Source organism: Rousettus aegyptiacus, unplaced genomic scaffold, assembly GCF_014176215.1.
Source record: "Rousettus aegyptiacus isolate mRouAeg1 unplaced genomic scaffold, mRouAeg1.p scaffold_m13_p_3, whole genome shotgun sequence".
NCBI lineage: Eukaryota > Metazoa > Chordata > Mammalia > Chiroptera > Pteropodidae > Rousettus > Rousettus aegyptiacus.
The window spans coordinates 98,210,033-98,232,451 of record NW_023416306.1 but is presented as its reverse complement, the minus strand read 5'-3'; the positions used below and the strand labels follow the sequence as shown (position 1 = coordinate 98,232,451).

The following is a 22,419-nucleotide window of genomic DNA, read 5'->3' as shown; positions in this document are numbered from 1 at the left end:
TGGTAGAGAAAACATGTGAGGACAATTCTTTTGGCAAGGGTGACTTAATGGTGTTAGATTGCTTTTATGATACAAAAGGAGAGATGTGAATCATTCTTTTACCTTAAGGTGTTAACCTGGATTCTGGTTATACTTATATATCGGATTTTAAGGCTCCTCTTACTTTATTTACATAATTTTATTCTAGCCAAAATTTAGCATTTGCAGAATTGAGGCCAGCTAAGATATTGGGAAATAAGTGACATGTCTTTTCCTTGTAAATTAGTGATGTTTCTGCCTCAGTTTATCACTTTTAAGAGACTTTAACAAACCAAGTTGTGTTACCTGAGATTGCTGTGGCTTTGAAATCAATAGTATTATCTTGTCTAATTTTAAGAAATACATTAGTTAGCTAAAGTAGAATATTGTATGAATAGAGTGAACATGAAACTGATTGGGTTATTAGCCTAGCAAGTTTTTGACCAGAGCATTATGGCATTACTTAGCCAGAGGAGGGAAAGCAATTAGGGGGCCATTTTATAAACTATATAAATGTCTAACCAATGTACTTTATGCTTGGAACTAATAGTAAAATAATTTTTTTTTTAAATTATATATTCAATAAGATGTTTTGAGTATGCAGTGAATACAGTGTTTACATCATGAACAGTATCAGGAATGCTATAATGTGATGTGGAATGTTATTGTCCCTACTATACTAATAGAGATAAGAGCCACACTTTGAACTCATTTCGATCTATTCCTCCAATCTTGCTTCCTTGCTTGTTTGTCTCTTTCTTATTTTATAATGTGAAACCAGAATGCTAAGATTTTAAATTCAAAGATTTAAAATGCTTTCAGAGTTTAATAAATCGACACTTACAAATGATATTAGTAGTACCTGGCTATTGTAAATATTATCCAATTATTTGTCATCAGGATCTGATTTTGAATTTATTTCTTGTCAGACACAAAACAGAGCAATTCAGAGTACGTGGAATTCTCTTGTCAGATGCTCACAAGCAACTTTAGTTGTGCCAAATTCTGCCTCAGTAATGTGAGCAAACTTCAAACAGAAGTGCACATGAATAGTTAAAGAAAAATGCTGGATTTCACCTGTTACCTCTTCTGTGAAGTAATAAGTCTATGATGTTTATAAATTTTAATAACCCATATGGGGCCTTATCTTTCAACATTAAAATTATATTATCTTAAAGTTTGACTTTTCCGGGCAATGTACTTTGTTCTCCAGTATTTCAGAGGATCTCTCCATCTACTAATGTATGTCCATTAGTAAAGAATGAAAATATTCTCTTATCAGCTAATTACCAGCACATTTATAAAGTTACATTGAAATCTTCATTTTTAATAGGATGATTTCTTTATCTGACTGAAGGTCTTGATCTTTATTGAGGGCTGAAAGCACATCAACGTTTTATTCATTGATTCTGTGAATTGTGTTTGTGTTTATTCTTTTTACCCCCCAAAATGATATTTGAAATAAATTTTTTTAAACGTGTCCTTTTGATGGCTTAAGATTCTTCTGTAGGGATAACAGTTAAATGAACAGAACTATTAGCTTGAGAATAGATGTGTGAATACAAGCCCAGTCTTTTAAATTGACTATAGTTGAAAATAACAAGTATCACCTGTAAATCTTATGTCTTAGAACAATGAATGTATGTCACTGCATGGTCACTTGGAGAAAAAAAACCTAACAAGCAAACTATTTTTACTCAGTGCATTTGAGTTTATGGCATTTGAGTCTAGAGGTAAAATTTATGGTCATAGGGACATTGTCTGGAACTCATTTTACTCTGACCCCTGGAATTTTAAAGACAATTTTGGGAGCTTTTTGCTGGGACGGGCGGGGGGGGGGGGCGGTCAGGGGCGAACAAAACAAAAATGAAAGCAGTTTCTGTCTGATGAGAGAATCACATGTTCTAAAAAATACTTTTTCACTCCTTTGATTTCAGTTTACAAGCATTGAGGAAGGAGAAATCCCGAGATGCTGCTCGCTCCCGCCGGGGAAAAGAAAACTTTGAGTTCTATGAATTGGCCAAGTTGTTGCCTCTTCCTGCAGCCATCACTAGCCAGCTTGACAAGGCATCCATCATTCGACTTACAATTAGCTATCTGAAAATGAGGGACTTTGCTAACCAGGGGGACCCTCCATGGAACTTGCGAATGGAAGGCCCTCCACCAAACACATCAGTAAAAGGTAAGTTTTAAGCCCCTATTCATTCTATAATGTGGTGGTCTGTAGGTGTCTCTAAGATGAAATGTTTACCATCATCCTTTCTTCTTTTCCTGCATATCAAATCCTTTAAAGGGATACAAATGTGGAAATCTGAACTCTGCATGAGAAAGACACCATGTGAAGGTGAAATGAACCTCTTTTATTTCTATTTTCTTTTCAAAACGTCTGTCAGCCTAAATATTCTATCACTTAATATAAATTTCAGAAAAATGAAATGAATTTCAGAGAATGAAATGACTTACATTAAAGTGCTTTAATTTATGTTATGGATTTAATTTATGTTATGGTAATACATGAAAATTCTTATTGATTGATGGAATATGAGAATATTTGCTAAAGAGTGGAGCTAATATTTTCTCTTTAGTAACCAAAGAGAGGAAGGAAACAGAATCCAGCTGTAGCAGGCATTTTGAGTAATGATTTATTGACTAATAAAAATTCAATCTATGTATTAATGTTTCAACTCTCTATACATGTTGCCTAAAAGTTATAAATATAAAACATATATTTGTCCTCCAAATCCTTAGTGCAAATACCCTTAAAACATATTATTTTAAAGTTTTATCCTCCTTTACACTGATACTTAAGGGATGTATTTTCTTTTGTGTTCTCAAAACTCCTAATAATTTATGGCATTTCTAGCATACGAATATGCACGCATATGTTTATTCCTGTATATGTGGTGTCAGTCATTTTATTTTCTGACTTTAAAGGAGTATTATTCAAGGTGTAGAACTTAAGTGCTCTGCTAGTTTCTTGTGTCCTAACCTTGTGTCTAGAGTAGACTCTTGATGAGCATGGAATAAAACCAGACCTTTGGCGGAAGGAACCGCTGGGGGAAGAGTTAGTTTCTCTAGTTATGTGATTACTCTTGGCTAGCAGCTACCTTTGGAGAAATCTCCACACTCTTGGCTGTTGTAGGAAAGAGTACTAGTGGGGAGCTGTAACCTCTTATAGAGTTCAAATTAAAATGAAGGGTCAAAAGCAGTGACTATTTATAATTCTGTGTTAAGAGGCATGATCATATATGTGTATATGCATGTGTTAATCTGTTCAAATCCATGCCATTACTTAGGGATTGTGTTTCTTATGCTTTTGAGAGGAGGAAAATTACAATTTAAATTGTACCAAGTTTTTTTTCCTCTAGAGAAGGGGTTGACAAACATTTTATGTAAAGGGCCATATAATAAATTTTAGGTTTTGTCAGTTAATTTATTAAATCTGCCAGTATAGCATGAAATAAGCCATAGACAGTATGTAAAGTCATAAACAACAGGGCGTGGCTGTGTTCTAATAACACCGTACTTACAAAGCAGGCAGCTGCCACTGGATTTGACCCACATGCCATAGTTCCTAGACTCTTGCTCTAGAGTGTAAGACTGACATTCAAAGGTTGAGAAGAACACACAGCAGAGGTAGCTCTCAAGGACAAGATGTCAGCAGAGTACAAACAAACCAAGGCACATTTATGTTGTCCGTTTACAGCCCTTCTGCCCTTCAGAATGTAGATGTCAACTTGGTAATACACCAATCCATGTTCCAGATGCTAAAGAAGTAGGGAATTTTCCCAAGCTAAAGATGTGACTATAATCCTAGTAAATATTTACTATATAAATAAGAGCTTATTCAGTAGGCTGTCTTCATGTTTATTCCAAATCATGCAAGATGAAAGGATAGATGGAACAAGTTAGAGATCACACAATGTGCAAAACGTTACTATTAAATTTTAAATATGCTGATGAAGGAGCCAGACTTGTATTAAGTTATTTAACATAATCATCTTTTATTTACATTTCTATTTAAAAGAGTTCACTGTTTATAGGATTTTTTGATAGTGGTGCCTAACAAAGTAGAAAAACCTAATGGTTCTATTCTTCTTTGTTGTAATAATCTTGTTTACTTTTGGAATTATGGCCTTTTAGAAATACAAAACTATAGATCATATAGAACTATGCCCTCATTTTATAGGTGAGGAAAATGATATAGAAAAGATTTACAGTTAACTATTCTCAGATCTAGATTTCAGTTTTGTTTTTTTTTATTTTTTGTCTACTGCTCTTTCTATCATCATATTCATTTCTAATGATGATAATTTGATTTGCATCATCATCATCATCAGACATTTCAAGTGAGCATTCTCTCAGCTTTGGAGTGTGACTAATAATACATTTTTACTCTGTGGCCTTCAACCAAGTCAACTCTGTGACTATTTGTGATGATAAAGTTGGATAAAAAGAAAGGTAATTATGGATTCTGCTCTTATGGGTTTCAGTCTATGCATGGACATGATGATGTCAATGAGAAAAAGAAGGAAGTTAGGGTGGATGTGTAGGCACCTGGAAGGAGATCACAGATTTTATTATTTAAAAATTTCATCGACTTTTTGCAAATTGGTGATGGGCTAGAACTGAAGCTGTAAGCAAAGTGACTCTTTCCTGTTTACTCTCCTCCCAAAGTTGCGAGGAATGCAGTGGGCACTTTCTGTGAACTGATTCTGCTGCACAATAGATGTATATTTTATTGCTTTAATGCAAACCTGCTACTCATTCTGATCAAACATTCATGAAACAACACGAAGAGAAATTCATTTTATTTATTAAGGTCTTCTATGTTGTGCCCTTGAAGAAGTTCATATGGATAAACAAGCTTATATAAATAGCCTGTAGCATCATAGAAAGTGCAGTTCATGATCCAACAATAAAACAATAGACATTATACTTCATGCTTCTTCAAGCAGTTTCTTACATAAACCTAAAGACATTAGGAAATTTATATGAAAAGTACTTAAACATCATAGGCAACATTTTTTTAAAAAGTATTATGAGCTGTTCAAGTTAATAATTAAATTTTAAAGCTTAAATTTAAATTTGTCTACATAACTATATAGAAATTTAATCATTTTAATGTACTACTTCAGAAAGATTCTTTACTCTGCCCTGTATTCATCACATCTTTTCTTAAAAGTCTATAAAGGTTGATGAGTTTGTATTTTGATGCCAATCGTATGTAGATTATTTACAAGTTATGCTTGCAGAAAGAATACTCAGGTGACAGTGTGTAATACGTTCTGAGTCAATTACTTCATGGAAATGATATGTTAAGCAAATGGAAGGTAACAGATAGTTTTTCCCATTATTTTAGAAATATCTGTATTGTTATAATACAGATCAAATCTACAATGAACATTATGCATTATTCAAGAAATGACCAGGCATTCTCAGCAGTGTTTCAGCTAAATAACTGATGATTGTAACCTTTAAAGAAATCTCATTGTGGTGACTGTTGGTAAATCACTTCTCCATTCATAGTAATCTCTATTTAGAGGCTATCTGGAAACCATTATATCTTTTATTAATCTTAAAAGCAATAGCTGCTGATTTGACATTTACTAAAACTAGATAAATTTTCCGTCTTTCTAATATCACAGACTTCAGTCAATTTTTGTCGTATATCTGCTGCAACTCTATTAATCTGGGAATATTTACCACTGTAAGCATAAGTTTTAATTTAAACAATGTAGCTTTTATAGAACAATTTGCCTATGTGTGTGACAGCCAACACTAAAATGCCATATGTAAAATATAAGGCATTTTTAGCCTTCGGAAGGAAAAATTGAAAAATGCAAGACAACTGGTGATTAAAATTGACTAAACACATTAGGGAAGAACTTTATTTTCATAGAATTTCCCTTCTCTATTCCAGACATCTATTTTGAATTAAGTGGTAGATATTTCTGAAAGGAGAGACCTGCAGGTCTTTATTTAAGGAACACATAATTTATTCTTAGCCAAAGACCAGAATGTTACTTAAGCAATGATTTTTAATGGATTTCTTTAAAATAGTCATGTTGGGTAAATGTGTATAGGACATCCTTCAGAGTAACATTGAATTACTATAAGGGTTGTCCTCATTATAGGTTTTGGTTGTTTTTTGTTTTTGTTTTTTGTTTTTTTTTTTTATAAAATGCTTCTGTTTCCGTAGAAGGTAGAGACTCCAAGACTAAGTGAGTGATAGGTCTTCTTGGTCTAAACAGCTCAAAGGTCTTCCAGTTCCTGTTCTGGAATTTTACAGCATGCATTTCTTTCTGCCAAGTGACATTTATGTTTTGGGACAAGAGTTGTATTTCTCATGATTAAAAAAAGAAAACAAACATGTGGAATGGAAGTTCTTAGATTCAGTACATGGCATGGACACCTATCTGTGGTACTTTTTTTATTTTTACATGGGTAAATGGTAGAACCCAGACTGAACTCTTGGGTTCTGAACAGAGCTCCCTGTAGGGCTAGGAGAGTAGGTTCAGAGGTGGAAACCTGGTTCTTGTTTGGTGCTTATTCTTACCTCCATCATCTTCAGTAGACTGAGGGCCTGACTCTCTGCTCTAGGCTCAAGTTCCATTCACCTCAATCCAGCATCAGTGGTGGCACCAAATGGAAATGGAACCATCCAAAAGCTGAGCTTCCAGTGCTCATCCTGTTTATTTTGGTAGCGAATGCCAGATTTTACTAGTATATGGAAATATGATGTGATATAATTGCCTTTTCTTAGGTATGCTTCCAGGAAGCCTTTTTAATTATATGCTATTATCATTTTATGTCTTTCTAGTGAAGTTATGACTTCTGAAAAGTTCATTTAAGAACTAAGCTTTTACTTTTTAAAAATTTTACATCATATTTGAACAAGTGATGCTTATATTGCCACACTTCTCTAGGATCATAATGTGAGCTTAATGATAGCAAAGTAAGCATTATCGGGAAAAGCTGTGATATCTACAAAGGGAGACTTTCAGCGTAAAGAATATCATAAAGCATTGCTGGTTTCTTGCTACATGCCACATTGTTTTCAGTGCATCTGGCAATATTGAGCATTCGGTATTACTCTCAACTTCTAATATCAGTTCAATGAAAACATGTATGTAAGAGTGATGACTAAGAACACATGAATATTCAGGTAAACTAGTTAGCCATTACCAGGGCAACAAGCAGTTACCATATCTCAGTAACATGCCACAAAGCTTTTACCCCTCATATAGCTAGTTAGTCTGGGGTTGGCAAATATAGGCTGAGATGAGTTGGGTGGTTCTGCTTCTTGCGACAGTTCTGGCTGGGCTTGACTCCTTGCTGAGGGTTCATTTCAGGTCTGCCTTGCATCAGGCCTCAGCAGATATTTGGGAGACGTTCTTATCATGGCAATGCCAAAGGTGTAAGAGGGGTGTGCAAAAGCACATAATACCTCTTAAGGAATTTTTTTTTTTTTTGTAGAGAATTCTGGAAATTGTGGACAAAAGAAACATGTGTGTTCCTTTGCATCCTATATCAGGATTTATCTATTTGTCCTTTCCCTACTCTCTTCATCTTTTTTCTCTAGCGATAGTGAATACCAAAACCATACGTTTATATGTTTTTGTACATGCTGTCATCTGGCTGAAATGCCCTTTTCCCTCTTCTGAACTCATATTCATCTTTTAAAACCCAGTTAAGATGTCATTTTCTTATGTAGATCTCTCCTTCCCCAGAATGTTAGTCATTTCTTCCTGTATGTTACCGATAAGCCTTATGTTGCTTTATTATCAATTTGTATTTTTCTTTTTTGGTAATTTTTAATAGTTTTATTGAGATATATAACATAAAATTTGCCATTTTCACCATTTTTAAGCGTACAATTCAGGGGCATTAATTACATCCACAATTTTGTGCAAACACCACCATTATCTAGTTCCCAATTTTTTCTTTAGATACATGTCTCTATAGTTAGACTAAGAACTATTTGACAGAACAGTCTGGGTCATCTTCTGCATGTTTATGCCTCCATGTGCAGTACCTAGAAAAATAAATATTTAACCATCTTTTAAAATTAAATTGTATAGAATTAGATTATATTAGCAGAGCTAAATAATGCCGATGAGAGCTATGGGTGGGTTAAAGTCATAGGATAGGAGGAAGAAAAAAGTAAAAATAAAAAGGAGAATGAGGGGAATAGTGTGAAACTATGGGTAAATAAAACAGAATATGGATTAGGAAAGAGGAAAGAATGTAAGTACCCACCCCCACCCTCGTCCCCCAGGATAAGCTGCTAGTCCTTGACCTGTAATGGCTTTCCCCTACCAACATGTTTCTCTCATGTAATATACAGGCTGAGGAGCTGAAAGTTAAAAGCGATTGTCTCAAACCCATAAGTGTCTTGGATGTATAAATTTACTTCCATTCAACAAATATCTGAGTACCTTCTCTTAGTAAATCCTTAGTGAGTCCTCTGCTGAATATTGTTAGGGCATATAGAGAGAGTATAAGACACGATCCTGGCCCTGGAAGTATTTACCATTCATTTAGAGATAAATGTGAAAGATAAAAAGGAAGGATGGAGGATGAGAATTTTTGATAAAATTAAATATACCATGTGACCTGGATTATAATGTCATCTCTTGACCTTAGTTTCCTCATTTGGATTTTATTTTGTCAGTTATTCTGGTCTGAACTATTGTTTATTTTCTAATTAAAAACCCCAGTTCCTTAGAAAGGATGTTACAATTATTATCTCAAACTAGCCTCTCCTTTGACTACAGGGTTTTTCTTGAAGCTTTCTATTAATAATTTTAATAGCCATATGCTCTAACTCTTCACGTTCTGCCAATAATTTCTATTTTCCTTTTCTTTTACTTAACTTCCATTACATAAAGGTGTCATATCTCCCTTATGCTATGGGTTCAAAATTATGCAACAGTGCCTTCTCTTAAAAACTTTTATCTATCGATTATCAAGATGTGCATACGTGCAATCATTGTGAATGAAAGAAAAGAGGACATCACGAAATGAAGTTTTAAATCAAATAAGTGCCAAATATGTTACATAGACAAAATATGAATCTAGAACTTTACGTATATATATTTACTTGTCTTTACTTGACAAATTTTAGGGAACTTATATTCTATATTACATCTGACTAATTTGAAGAAGTCTACTAGTTCTTAGTAATGTAGTATTTTAGTCATGATGTCCTGTGGCATTGCATTATACTACATTATATTTACTTACTTAGGACTTTCAAGGTTCTCTGTTTTTTTGGGCTAGAATTTTTTAAAGTGATTTTGTTAGTTCTATTACCTCTTGCAAAGCACAATATATAGTTTCAGCACTCTTCAGATAAAAATATTTAATAGGCATAGCAAAAAGGAGTCACCTCTGACTGCTTTATACTATTGAAATTGTACTGTTTGATTTTCAGAAATGGCTTTTTCAGATACTGTGCATAAGTCTTAGCTGTGTCTTAATAAACATGTGGTGACCTCTACCTGTAAAATTAATATGTCTTTCAACTGATTGACTACAACTTTTCACAACTTTCTGGGTCCTTAATATGTCAACCAATGTCAGAGCCTGGACAGGAAAAGAAGGTCAATGGAATTTTCAGTTTCAACATCATACATTAGATTTTCTGTTTCAATCCCCTTGCTATTGTGTTGAGAAAACTGATATAGAAAAAAGTTTAGTGACACAATGTCAATAAAAAACTTTGGACTGGAATTTGGGCTTTTAGAGTCCTAATTAAGCACATTTTCCTCCATAAAAGTGCTTTGTTTTCTATGTTCAGCACATGTCACCAGCTGTTCATTAGTATCTCTTTTCTCATTTACATTATGTATAAACATGTGTGCTCATACATGGCTCATGCGTAGAGACCACACCTTTTTAGATCAAATATTACTGTTGTGTCCAAATTTAGAAAACAGATTTTAGGCTATTCAAAGGCAAAGGAGTTCTAATTCAATATAAAAATTTACGTATAAAAGGAATTATATGCTAACATTAGAGGAAGCTGGATGGAGTATATAGGAACTCCTTGTACTAATTTTGTTAGCTGTCTTATGAATCTAAAATTATTCCAAAATAAGGAGGTTATTTTTGAAAAACCACTGTAATTTACTCTACTGACAGAAACATCAAAACAAATCTCTGTCCAAATGCAAATTTGTTCTGTACCAGTTCCTTACCTTTCCAGCCGGTCAGTATTGAGTTCTCACAGGCTCAGCTGTCTCTGGTGCTTCAGTGCTGGTTGTATTTAAGAAATGTGATTAACTGAGAGTTACAATATGAACCAAGATATGGAAGAAAGAAAATTGATTAAACTATTTACATATAATTTTCTTTAAGACATATGGGTGACCCGTTTTTATTAGTAAGGAATCTCATGAACATGGGTATGCACCCCATATCCTCCCTGCTTCAATAAAATTATGACTCCTGCGTCATTGTCTATTCTCCTGACTCTGGTCAAAAATTGCCTAAAAGGGGAAGTTAAGACAGCCAAGAATAAACTAGATACAGAGTTGTAGAACAAGGGTCAGAAAACTTTTTCTGTAAAGAACCGGACATAAATAATTTAGTCTCTGGAGTCCATTAAGTCTTTGCTGGAACTACTCATCCCTACTGTTATAGTGCAAAAGCAGCCATAGATAATTTGTAACTGAATGAGTATAGCTGTACTTCAGTAAAACTTTACTTGTAGACACTAAAATCTAATTATAAAATGCCATGAAATCTTCTTACGGATTATTTTTAAACTGTTTAAAAAATTTTTTTAGATTATATTCTTAGCTCATGGGATGTACAGAGACAAGTGTTAGGTTGAGTTTGACCCGCAGGTGGTAGTTTGGCAACTCGTGTAAAGAACATAGAACCGGAAGGGACTTAGGTACTTTTTTAGAACCCATGTGATAAGAAAACATCCTATAAGTTGTAACAGGTTGAGTCTTATGTTTGTTTTAAAGTTATAGTGATAACAATGAGTGGCTGGTAAGGTGTTATATTTTTTTTTTATCTTCAGAGCTAATGTATTTTCATGTAATTGATGTACTATGATGGCCAGCATAACTAAATTATGTGCTAGCCAGGAGTGTGATGTTGCATATTTTACTAGGTTTTCATGGATGTATATATTTTCTGCAATGCATATATTGCCAAGTGAAGTATAAAGTCATATAAAATTATTGGCATGATCTGGTTCACTGTTTTTTGCCTGCTTTCTCAATTTAATATAGCAAATGATCCAAACTAGGGCAAATCAGATAGTCTTCACTAGATGCAGGATCTTCTGAAAGAGAAAAATGATTAAAGCTATATCTATGTAGGATTGTTGTTTGGTCATTTTGACTTAACTAGCCAATCAACTGGACAGCGCAAATAAATGTTTTGATTTATTTTCCCACATAATTTTTAGTTGTCTTTTTGATTCATCTGGTGGTTTGAGGCATAATATGGCTGTAATCATCACAAAATAATTGTTAGAAAAAGCAAAATGTGGGATTTATATATTAAGAACCTAAAGTTATTACCAGCATTAGAATGAATAGATCGGGAAAGCTGAACTAAAGCAGATAGAATTAAATATATCTCCAAAACCATTTGTACATAAAGTGAAGAAATATGGCTAAATCGTATAGTATAATTTAATTTTCACAACATACTAAACTAACTCGCTGCCAAAGGAACAAAATCCAGTCACTAGGAGACAGTTATTGTGGTCTTTTGCCATTGTCCACTGAGATCCATCACTCCCTAGGTATGGAGTGAGTGCTCGAAGGGTGAATACTACTGTACTAAGAGATTGGAAGAAAGTAAAATTCTTGAGTTCATAGTCAGAATTTCACTACAGAGACTTAGAAATTTCTTTTCAGTAATGTTTTATAATTAAAGCCCATCACTCATATGTAATTTTACAGTTTGGGAAATGAGGCTGTGTTGAATATCAGCTCTGATGATGAAAACAGACTGTGTACACAGTTTGGGTTTTATATAAATACTTTAAAATATTGGCTTTCTTCTATAAAAATAGATGAATAGTATCCAGGTTTTTACAAGAATGTTAGCATAAAAGCAAAATTGCTATCATTTTCCATTTTGAAAAGAGCCATGAAGATCCATAGCAAAATGTGTTAAATGCTGTATATTCTAGGGAGTTATGAAGGAAAACAGGGATGCAGATGCAGGTAAGCATCGTTTGGGGCCTAGTCAGGAACTTTGGTAAAGTGGGGCAGTGATATTTTCTTACCTGACACCTGGCTTAACATGCTCTTTATTGTATCTCCTCTGGACAAGGAGCTCCTGAAGTTATAGAAAAATCTGTATCATCTGTATCAAGTCTTTCAGCCTATGCTATTTTGTGATTTACACCTGGTAGGCAGTCAGATCAAAGCTTCTTGTGTCACAAAATTTTTTGCTCTGTGAACATCTCCCACTGGGAAAGTTAAGTAACACCTTTACTGAGATTAGGAAAGAAGACTCTCGCAGGGAATTCTAACCACTCATAATAAAGGTACAGTCAATGTAAACAAAGCCAATGGAGCCTGCAAGACATATGAATGCAATGGAAGCTAATCATTCCAATGTGCCTTCAAAATGTCTTATTAGTAGCAAAGTTTTGGCCAGTGAAATTGGACGCTCCAGAGTTTAAATCTTTGTGATTGTGAATAAGTAACAATCTCTTTGGCTTTAGTTTTCTTTCTGAAAAAGTGGCACAGCTGGGCCTGAGAATCCAGCGGTTCTTACATTGCGGTAAGCCTAGATTCTATTGGGAAGCTTAAGTTTACATAGGATTCCCTATTTATGGTTTTTATCATGTTAGAGTTTTGTGGGTTTTTTTTCCTGGTAAGATTATATTTCCAAAATTATGTTAATCAGAAAGAAAGATATTCAACATGCAGGATTTATTTTGAAATACATTTTGGGATTTTAACATGTAAAAGGTCATAACTTGTGTGACAGAGTAGAGGAATTTTCGAGTGTTTCTTAAATGACATAAGCAATTTGGGGATGTTAAGGCAACTTAGTGTTATTTTAATGCTTACCATAATGAAATATAAAATTGATTATATACATTTATTAATATGTAAATATTTCATTGAGATGATAAGAAAAAAGCATTCTTAAAAAAGGCTGTATCTGAAATGAAAGGCCAGATTATTGAAACGATGGATATAGTTGACAAGTCCCTCCTCAAATTCTGCCTTTGTGGATATAATCTCAGAGTAGGTTTTTGGGTAACAATTTCATTTGTCATTAGAGAACAGGAATAGGTCATATTTCTTATTTTCACTCTACTTATCTATTTATCCTCTAAGCATTTGAATGCTTTTTATGTTGTAAGATTTTATACTAGGCTCGATAGGGAATGCAAAGAGGGGAAACAAGTGAACCCTCCAGGAGTTTATAATCTAGTGAGAGTGACCCACATGGCCACAGAACAATAAGGTAGTATATTATTCATGTTGAAAGAGGTTTAAGCAAAGTAATGTGTGATCACAGGCAACAATTAATGGCAAATGAGGGGACCAAGAAGGTAGCCTTTAAACAGAGCCTTACAAGGTGAATAGGATTTTAAATTGCAGTTTTTTATAGGTGAGCATATTGAATTTATCTAAGATAATTTTAAAACATTAAGACTTTTACTATTTTCCAAGAAAATTACTTCATGAAGTTCTACTTTCAAATGAGTTTTTTTTTTTTCCAGTTCTTTATTTTAGATACCCACTGATGTTAGGTAATCTATTACAGGTAAATATAGCTAAAACTGTAAACATGGTGATATTTAATGAGACTTGTGGTCCCTCAGATATTAAGTTAAGCTAATGAAGATTTTTTCTTTCAGAAGAGTGTTTTAAACAGAATACTCAAATGCTGTCTAGAACACAGAATACTTATGTATATTTCTATTATCCGACCATAATGCGAAATAACCAAAAGTATGAATCACATACCATACTTAACCAAGAGCTTAATCACATATAATCTCCTAATACCCTCTCCAGTATCTTAGTTTTCCATAGAGGTGGAAGAAAGCCTGGCATGAGGTATATTTTTTAATTTCATAATTCTAATGTTTATGGTTCATAGAAAATCCCTCAGCATCTAAGAGCTGAATAGAGAAAGATTTAGATCAGAATAGTGGCTGATGTCCTTGTAACCTCACAGTACAACAGCTGAAGTTTAAGCAGTGGCTGGGGCCGTAGCTGGAGAGTCACATGCACCTTGGCACCCAGCTCACACACATCCCGCTAAAGCCTATAATTGGGAGGGAAGACTAGACGGCGTGGAAGAGAATGTTTTGTACTTTTATTTCATTTAAATTAGCACAAAGGGAGGGAACAGTTTTGCTTCACATGTGAAGTCAGTCATTTCTTGGGTTGCTAGCTCAATGTTTTAGCAGAACAGCTGTTCAGTACAATGTGGCTTTCTACAAGCGATATTTCTACTGCTAGAAAAGTGGCAGTCTGCCAAAGAGAGTGCCCAGACCAACCCCGAAACAAAAAAAATCTTTTGTCAACGACTCTAATAATTTGTACAATTCAGGAAAGGGGGGTTGCACAGTCTTTGCAGATGTGCATTTATGATGCTATTTTTAAGCAGAGCAGCATGAAAGAATAGCTTCGTATGAATTGTAAGTTGATCATTCATTTTAAGCATTTGGCTTCTGCTCCTTTCATTCTGTGTAAAGAAAACACAGCCAGCCTTGAAACGAGGTAAGGCAGGGTGTGACAACAAAATGAAATTCTTCATTTTCAAACCTGTGATGCTTGCTCAAAAACAAAAAGCTTTTGGGTCTCTCCCCCTCCCCGCCACTGAGGAAATAAATGCAGTTTTCTGCACCCTCACAGTAGAAACTTGCTATCCTTCAGCATTTTGAGGAAATAAACTCTTAATGAGCCTACATTCTTTTACAGCAGTCCATTCTCTAAAAATGAGTTTAAGTGCTGAAGGAAATGCCACAGGCATTTACTTAACCAGCACCGAATTAATATGTGCTAATTCTTTGTAGTTTAGCATCACAGGCACCATGCAGTTTTTCTAGTATAAGATCGGGTCTAGTCTCAGATCTGTCCTCTGCACTCTGGTTATCCAAAAGCTACAGCAGTAAAAAGTATTCACTTTTGACTCCAGTAACAAGAGTTAAGAAAATAAGATAATTTGTGTAAATTACAGACCCCTGGGAAAGAACCCTCAAACTTCTTTTGACAGCAGAAGATAAAATCTGATAGAATCCTCAACACATTTTTTTCAATAATATACTTGATTTTACATAAGAGAATTAGACCATTCTATTAAAATACAAAATCATATACATATAATGACATAAATTAATATAGATTAATTTGATAAGGGTGATCATAGAACAAAGACAACCAAGGAAGTTTACTAACTTGATAAAGACATTTCTCTAATTCTGAGAGTTGAGATCTTCGTCAGTGTTGTTTGCTTTTTAAAAATCCAATCTTTTCATATCCTGCATAGCTGTAAGAAATATTCAATGAAATGGAGCTACTTGTTCAGAATTTAATCCACATATATATACTGTTCCCTTACATTTTAAATGTAGCACCGACTATGATGGTGGGAAATTTCTCAGGTTATTTTACTCTACTAATGAAGGCACATGTAGAAATTATTCAGGTGACCTGTTTCATAATACTTCAAGTAGTTTCTCAAGTGTTTTCCAAATGTTTCCCGAGTTTAATAATGATTTACAGTGAGAATTACAATTCTATTTACTTACGTGTGTCCCCCAGTGGAGGGGTACTGTACTTTGTGAAATGACAGGTCCCAGAAAAATCATTTATAAAATGTTCTTTTATAAGTAAGTTAATAAACCACATTTTTCATATATTAGAGAGACATCTAGGTAAAGGATTTCTGTGGCAATTCATATTTTGTAAATGCTGAGTTCTTTCAATAAAGGAAGCGATGATTCCCCCAAATATATACTTTACATTTATGTTTTAAATTTTTAAGTTTTCTCAAAGTAAGAGAATGGAAATATAAACAATAAATTTGGGTTATTGACTTGTGTCTAAAGCAGCATATTTCAGAAAAATGTTGGGAGGCCCCAAATTATACATATCACATTGCTTTTGCTTTACTCATGCCAGGTATTACTTTAGTGGTTTAAAGTCTACACTTTTTCACTGTGCAATATGGAAATGTGTCATCATTTTTTATACTTATGCATAATCTTTTTAAAAAATCATAGAATCAATATACCAGTCTTTATAGTGTACAAATACATTTTCAGGTGTGAATTGGGTAGAAAAACATGCAAAGAGACTGCATAATCATAATCACATTTCATACTTCTACAACTCCGTGAGATGAGCATCATTTTTCCTCGTGTATGTAGTGGTTTTTTAAAAATCACTCCTTCTCTCTATGTGTAAAAGATACATATAGGTAAGGAATAAAGGGGGATGTTCAAAAACTCTTTCTTGAAGTGAACTTAGATGCTTTGTATATTGACCAGTTTTACCAAATTAAAATCATTCAGTTTGGCCCAAGATATGTGCAAGTATTTCAGGAGGCCCAAGTCCATTATTATTAGCCTCTGTACAAAAAGATCGGAAGATTAAAACAATTATGTTCTTTAAATTTATATCGTTCACAGTTCATGTAAAACTCCTACATAGACAACTGCTGTGTATTTAGTAATGATAGTATCTTATCAGACATTAGGCACTGATTGCATTCTAGCACATTTCTAGCCAATACCCCCAAATTAGATTGAGTGAGACTGGAGAATGGAGATTTGCTTAGATTATGGTCCAACTGATATTAGTTTTACTGCTATCGTTAGTGTGTGAATAAACTTCACAAGCAAACTTTCAGAGCTGATCCCTAAACTTCGCTCTAGCTTTAAAAAGGTGGATTTGGGGAGTAAGAGCATAGGTGCTTTGAAGGAACATATAACAAAGTATATTCTGTTGGTGTAACAAGTAACTACATTCACATACTCACTAACAGTTATTTGTAAGTCGGAACTATATCATGAGGTCATAACTTCATAGTACACTAATTTTTTTTTTTTTTTTTGGTTTCTTCAGTGTGACATTCTACAAAATACTGTGACAAGTTGCACAGTATCGGGTTTATAATCCCTTGATCTCATTAGTACTTTGCTGAACTCATTCTCCACTTCTATATTGCTCTCTTTTGGATTATGTCTGTTGCAAACCTTACCTTTACTGTGGTGAATACAATTTTATATGTTAGGAAAATCTGAGTTCTCAGACTTTGTTCTGCTGTTACCTCTTGCCTTCCATCAACTTTGAATATTTTTTCCCTTTCCTTTTTTCCCTATCTAAACCATTCCTTTGAGGCACTACATTTCATGGTCTTGTCCAAAGAATCACAGAACAAAATTGTCAAACAGGGGTAACATTTTAAATAACGATTAAGCAATCCTCAGAAGAGCAGCCAGTTCAAATCAGGTCTTTAAGTACAGGTTTCTCAGAGACCTTAATATTTCACTCTGTTTTCTAGGGCATGTAGCTGTAGCTAGCGAATCTGGGTGCTGAAGAAAACTCCCTAGTGTATTGTATGCCGCTTATACCCTGTATGTATAACAAACCCTCTGTCCATATTGCTTGTGTGCAATGGATCTCTGATGCTAATGTTAGTCCCTGATTGGCAGAGCTAGAACTAATAACCTTTTCAAATGCTATGAAAGTATGACGAATCCTAGACCTAGATTAAGTTAGAGGAGGCAGATAGAGATTTGCTTAGATTCTGGTCCACTAATATCGGTATTGCTGTTATTGTTAGCATATGAATAAACTAACTCCACAAGAAGACAACATTTGGAACCCATCCCTAAACTTTGCTCCAGTTATAACTAATGTGGATTTAGGGAGTAAGAGTGTGGGTTCTTACAACAAAGCATACAGTCAAATGACTTAAGTGATCATTAATCATTTATTCGATAGTTTAATTTTGTTTGAGTGAGTCTACCTTAAGTAAGGACTTGTTATTTCTGTTCTAGTAAGATCACAAATGCCAAACAGAAACATAGTTTATAAATATCACAAACAATGAATCCAGAATGCTGTATTTAAATAGCTTTATTTCAAATGATTTTAAAAGAAACAAATGGCCTTTAGCATGATTATGGACAAAGCAAGCTCTGTGGAACTTGTCGGGAAGCACCTGATTAGGAAGTACGTCTGTGTTATACGTCTGTTTGGGGTGTGAAGAGATCTGATTAGGTTTCTCATAGCGATGGAGACAAGCTCTTGCATGTAGGTTGCCCTTCATTTTCGGTTGCTAATGATTTCATTTTAATGTCACCGTTTAGTTTCATACTGATCATTTATACTGACAAAAAGGAAGAAAAGAAAACAAGGAACCTGTCATCAATCATTCATTTAATCAAGTAGCAAAAGTAGATAAATAAACATACTGAGTTAATTATTCTTCTGTATGTAATGATTGACAATAAATTTATGCCTCTTTTAACCCTTTAATATTTAGTGCCATTGGAATTAATAGCTATTAGCAATTGTAGAAAGGATTTGGTGGTGACCATTTCTTTTCTGAAGTGCCTTAAAGAAATCCAGTCTTCATACTTTAGGTACTTATTCACTTGAAGTCTACTTTGATAAAGAGTTGTAGTTATTTGCATCTAAGCATATTAACTCTGTGCTACCAAATATAATGAAAAACAATTATGTTGGCCTGCCTCCTTTGTATTATTCCTATTCAGACTCTTCATTAAAAGCCTTTTTTTCTTTGAAATGTGCACTTTTAATGCCTAAAAGGATTTGTAACCACATACAAATGATGCTAAATCAAATGTATCTGGGAAACAACTCTAATGGAAAAGAAGTACTAGTGACAACTAAAACAAATATTTAAGTTAAAAGAGTCTTGAAAGTTCTAAAAACCTATTTTTGGTTTGCCAGCACTTTTCTCTAGTTCACCAGAGAAATTTCTTCTGATGGCTACTCTTAAAAAAATCAATGATTACTTTTACTGTCCATAAACAAGTGTAATCTTCAGGTGAGTGTGGATATGAAAGTAAATTTTTAATTTTATTTCTGAAATCTATCTAGCACTATTGTCTAAATCAGTGTGTAGAGGAAAAATGGGGAAGCAAGAAGCAGACTTACTAGATTTTGGTAGGTGTGTGTTATATGCCGTTGAGTTGGCTCCTACTCCTGGTGACCACTGTGAATGAATGATGTCCACAAGATCTTCAACAGCCCTTTCAGCTCCTGGAGACTCAGGCCTATGACTCTTTCTTTTATGGAGTTAAGCCCTCTCATATTTGCTCTCCCCCTTCTCCAGATGCCTTCTATTTTCCCCAGAATTATTGTTTTTTTCCAAAGAATTCTGCCTTCTCGTGATGTGACAGAAATTAAATTGTTGATTAAAATTATTGTGTAAAGATTCAGAAGGAAACTCTAGGTGACTTTGTGATTAGAGATTTATTTCTTCTAGGTGCATTTTATTAAATGACTTTTCCCTTAGCAGTTTTAATATTTAGTGTAGCTGAATTCTAATCACTCACTGTTTTCACATCTCTTCAATGTTTGCCTCAGTTCTAACAAAGTAGAACTGGAATTGGAGAGAGTTGGTTGTCAAGAAAACTACAGCCCATTGATAAGCCCAACCAGAGCACATTTCACACAGACCCCACACTTTGTGCTAACTCTCTTCTTAGCCAAAGAGAAAAAAGTCTGCATGACTTTACTTGGCCTGTTTAGAAAATTGTTCGGTTCATTATACCAATCCAGAAATCTATTACCATATATAGTAAATTACAGTAGATTTCAAGTTTGTATCACTGTTACTAGATTCCCATATTTGGCTCTTGATAGCTCATGTTGCAGTTTGCTTTCTGTAAACATTTGCCTTAAGACCTTTCGCTCATATGACTTTCTTATCACTTGAATAGATATGGCGTTGTAGTTATGTCTTTAATGGCAAAGCAAATTTGGAAAGTACACAAAATTTAACTCATAAGTTACAAACTGGATAAAACAACATTTAGAAAAGAATTTGCTTCATCAAGTCAATGTGTAAATGAAGGAGTATCTATTGATAGGGAAATATGATTTAAAAAAAAATTTAAGATACTCCACATTCTCAAAGTTTACAATAATTCTGATGAATGAATCCCTCTACCTCTTCTTCCCCATTGCTGCCATGGACACCTTTAAACTACATTAATTTTTGTATAAATGTGTTAAAGATAAACCTTTTATTGTTTTGTTTGTCCTTTTACCTGCCTGCATTAATTAAGTGGTATTATGAATGAAGAGTGGGAATTGGTGGCCTTTCTGTTCATAGAAATAATGGTTGATCTCGAGCTTTTTTTTTCAGTTTATGGCTTTTTTTCATTCACTTAACAATCTGCAGCTAGCAGGTTAAGAATAATGCAGCTTGTAATTATTGTGGAAACAGTAAAAGCAACAACTCTTATTCCTTCTTTAAAGAATCTTTCAGTGTTCTTTTATGACTTTTATTTGAGAGAGACAATAAAAACTGGGAATAGAAAAGTTACCAGAGAATCTCTAAGTAGATAATATACACCAACACACATATATGCACAGATACAGAATTTCGAAAAAGACATATTCAAAAATTAGAAAAAAATACTTGAATATTAGAATTGAAATATACGGTCCAAATTTACTTTCAGTTCATGAGGAAATAAGCTTAAAATAAAGATTTCTTATCACTGTCAAAACCATGGGTCAAATAAACCTTTTGGCCACAAGTTTATCCTGAATACAAGATAACGTTTTGTCCGTATAGTTCTTAGCATCTATTTGATGCATCTTTTAGTCACCTAAACAATGGGTTTCGTATCACAGCCCCAGGGTTAAAATGAGAAGGACACACAGACTGGTTCTGATTCGTCTCTGTCCTTACTGAATTTCATCTCTCTCTCAGGATCAAGGCAGAAAGGACTTTTAGGTGCTTGTTCTTTGCTCAGAAATGGTGGGGTGAACCAAAGCCTCCCATTTGACCATCTAGTTCTCTCACTTTGTTTCACCCCAAGTTCTGGCTTGCTCTTGTGTGTCACTAACAGAACAACTCTTCAGTTAAAAGCCTTTCAATTATCAGCAGTTTTTCTCCTTTATCTTATCTCAGTGTAGTTTTATTTATTCATGTAGAATAAAGAGTATGTATTAAGCACCTGCCATGTGTTCCAGTGCTTGGAGACAAAAGAAATAGAAGATGCACTTTTGCTCTCGAAACATTTGCAATTTATTTGTAGAACTAAGATTTTTAATATTAAAAAATATAGAAAGCACATTTATATATGAGGGAATCTAACAGCAGGTGTAGTGAGCTGTTTATTAGACTAAAGAACAATCCTGTTCAGCTCTTGTCTCTGGAGCCAGAGTCTAAAGGAGCACAGTCTGGGACCATGGCAGCCACATGTAGAAAATTTTCATCCTTTTTCTGTGCCTTCATAATCATTGTCCCACCTCAGTCACTTGGTGATCCTCTGAAGAAAGGCAAGTACTCTCTAGTTTTATTGATGAGAAAAATAAGGCACAAAGACACTGAGTGACTTGTTGAAGACGAAATGAGCTCTTAATTTTGGAGCATGTTATTGCATTATCCCAAGGCAGAGATGTCCTGAGATTTACGGCTAGCTTGGAGGCCAACTCCTTGTGACCTGGGTTGACTAACATCTGGCCTAAACACTTCAGTCTATAAAATGAGACTCGCAATCATGTTGTTCTGATTTTCCATGAATCTTAAAAGAATGTAATTATAAATACTATAAGACATTCAAAGAATGCTCTGAGTTTCTTGGAGAGTGTTTTTAAGTTTATATTTACCACAGCACCATTGTACCAAGCCTTGGTTAGATTTTAAATTTTCAGTCTTTAGGAAAGATAGGTCACTGTTTTGACTGCATAATTTACTGCTGAAATTAAACAAGTATCTGAGTTGTGAGTGGATTTTGAGTTTTCCACTGGATGGGAAGAAAACTTTATTATTGTGATTGAAACCTTTCTTAGGCTTTAGTTAGTTACCTTTTAGAAGAAACACAGTTTTTAACATAGCAGAGCCACTGTGGAGATGTATGTGTGTGTTTTTTTCTTTCTATAGATAGAAAGTAATGTTATTTAACATTTTGAATGTTGCCTTGGCATCACGAACTTTAGATTTTAACATTTCATTGTACTCTTTGATGTCATCTCACTCTTCTGGCTGCTTTCATGTTCTGTCTTTAGTTTTTTAGACAGCATTTCCTGGAATTTGGAATGTCGTTTTTCTTGGCATTTTAGTGGGCAGCTTATACACACAAGGCATCACCTAAGTACCAACAGCACATTCTTGACTGAATAATGATGTATATGGAATGTTACTTTTTTTGCCTTATAAATGGATAGCAATTTACAC

At 34.2% G+C, this 22,419-nt stretch overlaps 1 protein-coding gene across 8 annotated transcripts in view; it reads left to right on the top strand.

Annotated features, from left to right (window-relative positions):
* NPAS3 (neuronal PAS domain protein 3) overlaps positions 1-22,419 on the top strand; it is an 802,977-nt gene that overhangs the window by 249,433 nt on the left and 531,125 nt on the right. For 5 of the 8 annotated variants that reach the window (XM_016123628.2, XM_036239006.1, XM_016123629.2 and 2 more), the window contains 2 exons: positions 1,956-2,200; positions 2,312-2,362. In XM_016123628.2, the coding sequence (XP_015979114.2) occupies positions 1,956-2,200; positions 2,312-2,362 (296 nt within the window). The remainder of the gene's footprint in view (positions 1-1,955; positions 2,201-2,311; positions 2,363-22,419) is intronic. The other 3 variants (XM_016123630.2, XM_016123625.2, XM_036239007.1) reach the window with 1 other exon arrangement.